The sequence below is a fragment of the Mus caroli genome, chromosome 4 (assembly GCF_900094665.2).
Source record: "Mus caroli chromosome 4, CAROLI_EIJ_v1.1, whole genome shotgun sequence".
Lineage (NCBI taxonomy): Eukaryota > Metazoa > Chordata > Mammalia > Rodentia > Muridae > Mus > Mus caroli.
The window spans coordinates 79,652,205-79,662,027 of NC_034573.1; the positions used below are offsets into that span (position 1 = coordinate 79,652,205).

The following is a 9,823-nucleotide window of genomic DNA, read 5'->3' on the forward strand; positions in this document are numbered from 1 at the left end:
CAGCCATTTGAAGGCCTGTTATGGTTGTCATGTGTGTAACTGTATTTCTTGTACCCAACTTGAAATTAAAAGTGAAGTTTAAAGCACCCATTTATATTTAAGGGAAGTCTTGAGATTCAAACAAACCTTAACTTTTCGGGACTTGTGGTGGCACACTTAATCCCAGCATTCAGGAAGCAAAGACGAGAGGATTTCTGTGTGTTTGAGGCCACTCTGGCCTATATAGTGAATTCCAAGCCAGTCAGCACTATCTAGTGAGACCCTGCCTCAAAAATTAAAAGAAATAAAATAGAAAGTATGTAATTTAGCTGGGCAGTGGTGGTGCATACCTTTAATCCTTGAACTTGAGAGGAGGCAGGGGTAGGTGGATCTCTGAGTTCGAGGTCATATGTATATGTATGTGTGTGAATGAAACCTTATTGTGAGAAAATTCATATACCACATAATTTATCCACTTAAAGTAGCTATATAACTCAGTAGCTTGTGTTCCACTCTGGTACTTTCAGTGTGTTCTCAGGATTGTGCATCCATCACCTCAGTTAATTATAGAGATGAAAATAACTCTAGAAGCAAAACCCATATCCTGCTTCACACCCTTTCTCCCATAACTCTCTGCAGCCACTACTCTGTTTTCTGTCCCCAAGGTGCATTATTCTAGGCATTGCATGTAAATAGGATATTGTAGTAGTATTATTTTGTGATTATCTTTTTTAGCTTAGCATAGTCTTTTCAAGATCTATCCATTCTCTAGCATGCATTAGTACTTAATTTTGACTGAAAGGCATGCACATAGCAGCTTATGTGTTCATAGGCACGCAACAGTTCTTATTTTTGGCTGCTATAAATAATGTTGGTATAAACATTTGTGTGCAGTTGCCAAGTAGATATTTTTATGTCTTTCCAGGATATCTAGGGATAGAGCTGTTATATTTATTATATGGTAATTCTATGTTTCTGTTTCTGAGGAAATGATAACGCTATTGTTCAGAATGGCTACATCATTTTACATTTCTATTAACAGTTTAGAGTCCTGATAATTACAATATCCTTTTCAGGTATTATCTTCCTTTTTTAAAATTACTGCCATCTGATGAATATGAAGTGATAGATACTTCACTTCAGCATTGATTTGTATTTTCTTTGGGTCTTACGTACAAAACAGTATTACAAATACTACACCAAAGGGAGTTAGCTCAGGACAGCCTTGCTGTCTTACAGTACTGCAGCATCTAATTTAGGGAGAAAGGGGTGCAAGCTATGCTGAGATGCATTAAAATAACATCCTTTATACGCTGATATTTGGAGGTCCTTAGAATGAACTGGAATTGTAACAGTTCTGCTGCTTCAGCCTCCTGGGTATTTGGATTGCAGTTATAAACCACATTGTCTAGCCTTGGAGCAGTTATTTTTAAAGAACTACTCAGTGAGAGAATCTATGTAAACAATAAACTCAGAAAGGAGAATTAAGTGGATATCTTGGCAAAAAAGAACTTAGGGCATCTTAATTGTTAATAGAGAGAAGAATGAGAAAATACTTTTTTAAGATTAGAGGCAGCCTGGAGAAAGGGAGGTAGGTGCCTCTGCAAGCCTGGTGACCTGAGCTCGTCCCCAGAGCCCATCTGAATGGAAAGAGCGAGTCCACAAAGTTGTTCTCTGACCCCTGCAAATGAGCCATGCACATGTTGATCGATATACAGCTTATTCAGTGTTTTTCAGAGTTCATCGATTCTTGGATTTTATATTTTAGTGCTGAAAATGCCACTTTGCATAAATATATAGTACAAAAAAGCAGAAGTATGTTTAGGACCAGTTCAGAAGTTATTGGAAATTCTGTCCTATCCTGAGCCAAAAAAGTTGGTTAATGATTTTTTTTTAAATGAAACTCAAGTTAGCAGCCCATTCAACACTTTTTAAAGTAAAACATTGTGATACAATACAGTCCAAATGTAAAACTAGATATAGCTCAGTCAGTAATATGCTCAATCCACAAGTATGTGGACCTGAGTTCTGGCCTCGGAATCCACACAAGAGTCAGGTGAGGTGGTGAACACTTGTAATCTCAGTAAAGGCTCAAGGAGGCAAAGACTCAAGAGGATCCGCTGGGCATGCTGGTCAACCAGCCTTATCTAACCAGAGAGGTCCAGACCAATGGGAGAGCCTACCAAAAACAGAACAGAACAGAACAGAACAGAACAGAACAGAAAACCCAGAATGGATAAACACACGAGGAAGAGCTAAGGTTGCCCTCCGCTCTCCACATGTCTGTGCACACATACAAATATGAACAAAGTGTCACAAAAATTCTTTTTTGATGTTTACACACTGAGGAATAGGGATAGGGAACTATTAAGTGTGTTTTCTCTTCTACAAGTAAGTCATCATGTTTCTGAAAGAGCAAGGAATTGTATGTGTTGTAAAAACACTGGGTACCAGCCGGGCATAGTAGCGCATGCCTTTAATCCCAGCACTCGGGAGGCAGAGGCCAGTGGATTTCTGAGTTCGAGGACAGCCTGGTCTACAAAGTGAGTTCCAGGACAGTCAGGGCTACACAGAGAAACCCTGTCTCAAAAAACAAAAACAAAACAAAACAAAAACACTGGGTACCTAATGTTTGGTTGTATTGAATAACAGTTAAAGCATTTTCAGCAGTGTCTAAGCTTGGCATTTGTGATGTGATTGGGGTCCAGTGCAAGCGTGTGTTTGAGCATAGTGAGCACTCACATATCTTGGAATCTTTGCCTGTCTGATTTTGAAGTAGTTTTTGGCTATTGTATATTTGGAGCAGATGCAGTGACCTGCGTCCAACACTACGTGGAGCCAGGAAAATCCCACAGAAGAGGGGGAGGAATGATTGGGGGGGCCAAAGGAATAGAAGATACCAGGAGAACATGACCCACAGAACCAACTAAGCAGGACTCATAGGGGCTCACAGAGACTGAAACAACAATCAGGAGCCTGTATTGGTTTGAGCTAGGTTTAGGTTCTCTGTATAAACCTTATGGTTGTATAGCTTAGGGTTCTTGAAGGACTCCTTCTGGATTGCCTCCTCCAGCCTTGATAGCAGGTTTTGTGCCTGGTCTTATTGTAACTTGTTAAATCTTGTTTGGTGGATAGCCCTGGGAGGACTGCTGTTTTATTTGTTTTGTTGTGTTTTGTTTTGTTTGTTTTAAGGGAAATTGAGAAGTGGATCTGGGAGGTTGGGGAGGTTGGGGAGGGGCTGAGAGGAGTAAAGCAAGGGGGGACTGCAGTTGGGGTGTAATGTGTGAGAAAAGAATAAAAGAAGTGACTGTATTAAGACAGAAGCTGGGCCAAAGTTCTTGGAACCATGTGACACAAAATTAAGACTAAAAATCCTTCATTTTTAAAGTCTAAGATTACATTAATTTTCCCTTTATTTCTTCATTTACTATAATGGATTTTAATGAATACAGCGATATTTATTTTCTTTATAGGAGATAAAAACAGCTCATAAGTTGGCGAAGAGATGTTATACGAATCCACCACAATGGGCCAAGTATCTATTCAGCCATTGTTACAGCCTGTGGTTTATTTGTCTCCCAGCCTATGTTAGAGTTTCTCACCCTAAGGCCCGAGCACTCCAGCAGGCACATGATGTGCTTGTTAAGATGCGGAAGACAGACGTGGATCCACTAGATGAGGCAAGTACAAGGCACTGAGATATTTTTCAGTTCTTGCTGTTGTTGCAGTGGATGTTTGTGTTTGACAAGTGAGCTGTAGCCGTAGCCCTAACTGATACATATGGTTTTGTAATTTTAAGTGTTCGGGTCTTGGTGACTCATGATTATAATCCTAGCACATTTTGAGGCTGAGGCAGGAGATTGCCCCAAGTTTCAGGCTAGCATAACCTGACCCTACAGAGCAACAACCAGTCGTAAACATAATAAAACAAAATGAAGTAAAAAGCAAAAATAAGTAGGAAAGTTAGTTAATTAGGCTCTTAGTCTGCCAAGTATACTGGTTGGGGTGAAAGGTATTTTAACCATGTTTGATTTTAGAAATGAATTCTTTTTCACATTATGGAGAACACTACTTCATGTTATGGAAAACAATGATTTTCCTTATATAGATTTATTTTCTTAAAACAGATGAGACATGCGCATGAAATAATACAATTGATTATTTCTGTTAGGTTGAACAGAGTTTATTGTTGTATTTATTTGTTTTCTTAGACAAGAGTATTTTGTAACTATTCTAATCTGGAAGTCACTGTGTATAGATGGCCTTGAATTCCTGATCCTCCTGCCTCTGCCTCCTCCTAACCACCCTGATTGAGTAGAATCTTTTTAAATCTCTGTAAGTCTCAAGTAAATGAATATGCTAAGGATTTATGCGTTGTTGTTCCTCTTGTCAGGTGTGCTATCGAGTAGTCATGCAGCTTTGTGGACTTTGGGTTAATCCTGTTTTAGCAGTGAGAGTCTTATTCGAGATGAAAACTGCTAGAATAAAACCAAATGCTATCACTTATGGCTATTACAATAAGGTGAGTTGGATTAATGCTAGGCAGGGTAGCATATTTGCTAAAAATGTTTTATTATTTGTTAAATTTAAGTTAAAAGGTTGGTCTCCGATCTTCATTAACAGAATTGTATAAATTATAAACAACATGTTTTGAAATGTGGATATATTTTGAAATGGCTTCATCAAGCTAATTAACATACTCATTTATGGATTTTTGTGGTGAGAACATAAAATTTACCAATTTTCAAAATAAATATGTTATTAACTATAGTTGCCATGTTAATCAGTAGATCTCTTAAATTTATTTCTTCTGCCTGACTGTCGACCAACAGCTCTTTACTGCTCCCCCGCCTGCCCCTGTCTGTGTGAATGACTACTTCTGGTTCATTCACCTCTTGAATTCCATGTGAAAGGCAAGATCATGTGATCTACCTGCTCTACCTACCGTAATGTCCTCAAGGTTCCCTGGATTATTCTGGCAAGGTTTTTGGTTTTGGGGTTTTTTTATTTGTTTGTTTGCTTGTTTGTTTTGTTTTGTTTTTAGCTAGTATTTCATTGTGTATAGATGCCACCTTCTCTGTATCCATTCATGGATATTTAGGTTGGTCCTATTTCTCAATTACTGTGAATAATGCTGTAGTGAACTTGGGTGTACAGATGCCTGTGTGAAATAGTGATTTCACTTCCTGTGGATATTTATTCAGTACTTTTTATCTTTTAAGAACCTTTCATATTGTTTGCCACTATGAGTTTACTAATTTATACTCCCATCAATGGTGAAAAGTCCTCTTCACATATTTGTCATATATTTCTTTTTTGAATTTAAATTTTTTATTTTAAAATTTATTTGTGTGGTGGTCAGAAGACAATTTTTGGTTCTTTTCTTTAGCTTAGGGTTTTGGGGTATCAAGCATATACAGAGAGTTTTTTTACCCACTGAGGTAGCCCCAGCCCTAAATAACTTTTATTTATTTTTTAAACCTTAGGTAGTTTTGGAGAGCCCATGGCCCAGCAGTACTCGCAGTGGTATTTTCTTGTGGACGAAAGTACGGAATGTTGTACATGGTTTGGCCCAGTTTAGGCAACCACTTAAAAAGACTGAGCAAAAATCACAGGTCTTTTCAATATCAGGTAATATATGTGATTGGAAAGATGTTTTAAACCAAAGGTTTATAAACATGATTTTAATCATATGAAATAGAGAACTTAATTCTGTTTGATATTTTTATTTTAAAATAAAGATATATTTTCTTACTTTTTTTTCCATAGAAATCTACAAATTGTTGTGTAATTATCAATTAACTCTGGGCCATTCATGTTTAGTTTGAGAAATATCGTACATGGATTACTGAACAACATTGTCCTTATCTTTAGCTCCTCAGAATGCTGCATGTGGAAGTGATGGGGACACAGTGAGCCATGGTAGTGTGGATAGTTCTAACGATGCTAACAATGGGGAGCACACAGTCTTCGTCAGAGACTTAATCAGCCTTGATTCCATTGATAATCACTCTAGCACAGGTACTAAAATATGTATTTTACTAACCTTTCAGTTACCACCACTTAGATGTTTCTTTTTCCAAAAAATGACATTTCCTGAATTTTCCTAAAGGGAGTCCTCTGAGAGTAGTGTATATCACTGAGAGGATGATGTTTCTGCACGTCTCTCTACTTCCTGTAGTGTGAAACAGTGTGCTAGCGTGTATGTCTTTATAATTTGTTCATCTTCAATTTATGAACGTGTCTGAGACAGTTGTTAGGCCATGACCTAATGAACTTGAATGTTACTGACACGATTTATAAATCCTTTTTTCATTAAGTTGAAAATTTAACTTAGAACTTTCAAATCATGAATTCCTGTAAAGGAGAGAAAATAAGTCAGTTTGAAAAAGGATGTTTCTGTTTAAGACGTCTGATTGTAGAAGCTGCGTATGTGTATGTAGCCACAGGCATAACCTGTGTCTTGAATTTAGAGTGAAAAAGGATGTTTCTGTTTAAGACGTCTGATTGTAAAAGCTGCGTATGCGTATGTAGCCACAGGCATAACCTGTGTCTTGAATTTAGAGTGAAAAAGGATGTTTCTGTTTAAGACGTCTGATTGTAGAAGCTGCGTATGTGTATGTAGCCACAGGCATAACCTCTGTCTTGAATTTAGAGCAACTGTATTGAAAGCCCTGGCCAGTATATGAAGCTCACATGTGTCCTCTGTGTGTTGTCTGGTTGCTGGTACCAGACTTCCTTTAAAGAGCTCACACACAGTCTAGTTCCTGTGCTTCCTCTGGTCGCCTTGTCTCAATGACTGAAGTCTCCTTTTCTCTGCTCTCTGTTGCTCTGCTCTTTACTCTGTGCTGTGTCTTGGTGCTGCATTTGTCCTGGGCTCTCAAGTGTGGGGCAAACAGACTTGTGTGAACTGAAGCTATGGATGCACGGGTGCTTTAATTCTACCTTTGAATGTTAACCACTTCAGGTAATTTCCCATTTACTAGGTTAAATTTGCTGACATTCAAGGGTGGGGGCAATATACTTGGTTGTATTTTAAGTGTTATATTTTAAGGAGCAATTTTCAGTTTCTTGGCTGAATTATTCTTTAGATAATAATTGTATATAGGCTCTCAAAGATTTTCATGTGACAATTTATGACCAGTTTACAAACATTTATTATTTTATTTAGAAATAAAGTATGTTTTTCTGCAATTATAATTTTAAGATTTGTTTATAGTATCATTGCATGAAATAGTATCATGGGTATGAAAGAATCCAGTTGTTGAGGTACTCTCTGCTTTCCTTAAGATAAGTCTGCTTATTTTTTGTGTCTAGAACTGCCTTGCTACAATTACAGGAGTGTATGTAAACCAAGACAACATGAGCCTGTAGTTTGCCATCTTGTAGTAATTAGCCTTTTAAACCAACTATTTGTTACTTAAAAAGAAACTTTTGAGGGACTTTCATTTTTTAAGATGTTATTTATCTTTATGTGTATGGGTTTTTTTTGTTTTTTGTTTTGCCTATATGTTATGTGTGTGCATCATGTGCATGCCTGGTATCTTGAGGAGGTCAGAAGAGGGCATTCATATCCCCTGGACTGGAAGTAACTGAGCTACCATGTGGGTGCTGGGTCCCCTGCAAGAGCAGGAAGTGCTCTTGACCAACTGATCACCCTCTCTCCTGCCTCAGGACTTTTATTTGTTTTCTCTGTTGATCTTTCTTGCTACTTTTATATTAAATTTCTGTTTTGGTATTTTATTGTATATTATTTGGACAAAATAATGTTTCTTATTATATTTTCATTTGAATATATTTAAAGTCATCTAAATTAGCTTTATTTTTAAAAGTTAAGTATGTAATTTTGATATAAACTTATACCTCCTCATCTTTCTTCCTGATTCCTCAAGTTTTTAAAGTTTGTCTTACAAAAATAATCTAATATTTTACTATTCTAATAATTGATGTAACAATTTCAGTGGTTAGGATGGCACTTTTGAGACCTTTTTAAGGTTTTCAGCTTCGTTTTAACTTTCTTTTATGTATATAGGGGTTATCTGCATGTTTGTCTGCATATTACATATATGCCTGGTACTCTCAGAGGCCTACAGATGGCATCAAATCCCCTGAGACTGGTTGGTTGAGAGAGGTCGTGTGGGTACTGTGAACTAAACCTCAGTCCTCTGGAAGAACAGCTAGAGTGTTCTTTCCTGCCAAGCTGACTCTCAGCAGCTCAGCTGAATTTCTAATGGCTAAACAGTAGATACTAAGTCCCAGTGATCGTGCGTTCTTAGAGTTTCTAGTGGAGCTGTGTGACACTTGGGGTCTTTGGCCTGGTGCTGATTGTGCTCATTTTGTTTCTCTTGTGAAATCTTTCCACTTGGTGCCTAATACAGAGATCCTTCTCAGGGACTCCTGAATTACCTTATCTCTTTCCTAGTCTGTGTTCAATTCATGGCACTATATTTTAACAGCTGACTTTCTGAGGAAACCAACCAAAAGAACAAACCCAAAAAACTTTATTTGGTCTGTGTAGGATGTGGGGGTGGGTTTAGGGGTGTGGGTGTGGGGTTGAACAGTGTTCCATGACACTCGTGCAGCTCAGAAGACAATTTGTGTGAGTTGGTTCTGTTCTTCTACCAAGTGAATCCCAGGGTTGTCAAATTTGAGAGCATATGCCATTCATTATCTGCTGAGCCCTTTTGTCAGCTCTGAAGTTAGTGATTCTAAATCTTAGTGATTAAGGAATCTAATAACTCAGTCCTCCGTAGTCACCTTTAAGCTGATACATAGTTCTTTAGTATTTATTCAATTATCTATTTATTGAGAGCACTATGTAGCTCTGGCTGGTTTGGAACTCAGAGAGATCTCTGTCCCTGCCTCTCAGCATGTCTTTGTTACGGCTTTAGCCTTGTTGGGAGATTCAACTTGTTTTATAGAATGTTCTTTAACTTGTGTTTGAATATTTCCTTGGCGTTAGCTTAGGTTCTATGTACTGCATATGTTATGTGTCCTCCTCAGATTGTCATTTACCTATCTGTGCTTTGTAAGTAGTGTTAATTTAGCACTTGGTGTTAATGTGGTCTGGTTTCTCTGTGTGTACATCTTTTACCTCTTCTAGATCATAAGCTATCTTTAGGGCTGGGGAAGCTATGAGACTGTGCAGTGATACCCGTTTTTCATAACACTTTTAAGAATTAGCATCCATTGATGAAGCTTGCCTGAATGGATCTTCCCTGTGGTGGTCACACAGTGGTGATTTCACTGCTGTATTTAGTGATGACATTCTAATATAGCCAGGAAGCTCTTTTCGCTTCTCTTCTCTGATAAAGTGGGAGTTTATGGGTTGTTGTATTAGTCAGTAAATTATAATGTATTAGTCTTTACCCATTCTCAGATTACCTCAGTGTGGGCCCAGAGCATCCTCCTTTAAACTTGGTTATTAATTAGTGCCTTTTAGATGTGTGGTTATGGTTCTTTTCTGGGGCCAAACCCTACTGCTTTTCTACTTTTGTGCATTTCTCCCCTGAGCTTAGGAACAAGTTTTTGGTTGTTTTTTTTTTTTTTTTCCTCCCAACAGCTATAGGGCTCATTTAATGAAGACTAGATTTTAGAAGTCCAAGTCTGGGTCTTGGTACGCCCACTGTTACATCAAGGTGTTAAAGTCCTGCTTTTAGATTTTTAACAAACAGGATGAGAAACTAATTATATGTAGTGTTGTAGAAATACCTCTAGTTTCAAATCAACTCCACAGGATTCTTTTTTTACCTTTCTTCAGTTTTGTTTTTTTCTTTTTCTTTTTTTTGTTTTTTTGTTTTGTTTTTGTTTTTCGAGACAGGGTTTCTCTGTATAGCCCTGGCTG

The 9,823-nt window shown here is 37.7% G+C and overlaps 1 protein-coding gene across 5 annotated transcripts in view; it reads left to right on the top strand.

Annotated features, from left to right (window-relative positions):
* Dennd4c (DENN domain containing 4C) overlaps positions 1 to 9,823 on the top strand; it is a 95,239-nt gene that overhangs the window by 53,499 nt on the left and 31,917 nt on the right. For 4 of the 5 annotated variants that reach the window (XM_029475926.1, XM_021159971.2, XM_029475928.1 and 1 more), the window contains 4 exons: positions 3,453 to 3,659; positions 4,373 to 4,501; positions 5,466 to 5,610; positions 5,854 to 6,000. In XM_029475926.1, the coding sequence (XP_029331786.1) occupies positions 3,453 to 3,659; positions 4,373 to 4,501; positions 5,466 to 5,610; positions 5,854 to 6,000 (628 nt within the window). The remainder of the gene's footprint in view (positions 1 to 3,452; positions 3,660 to 4,372; positions 4,502 to 5,465; positions 5,611 to 5,853; positions 6,001 to 9,823) is intronic. The other variant, XM_029475927.1, reaches the window with a different exon arrangement.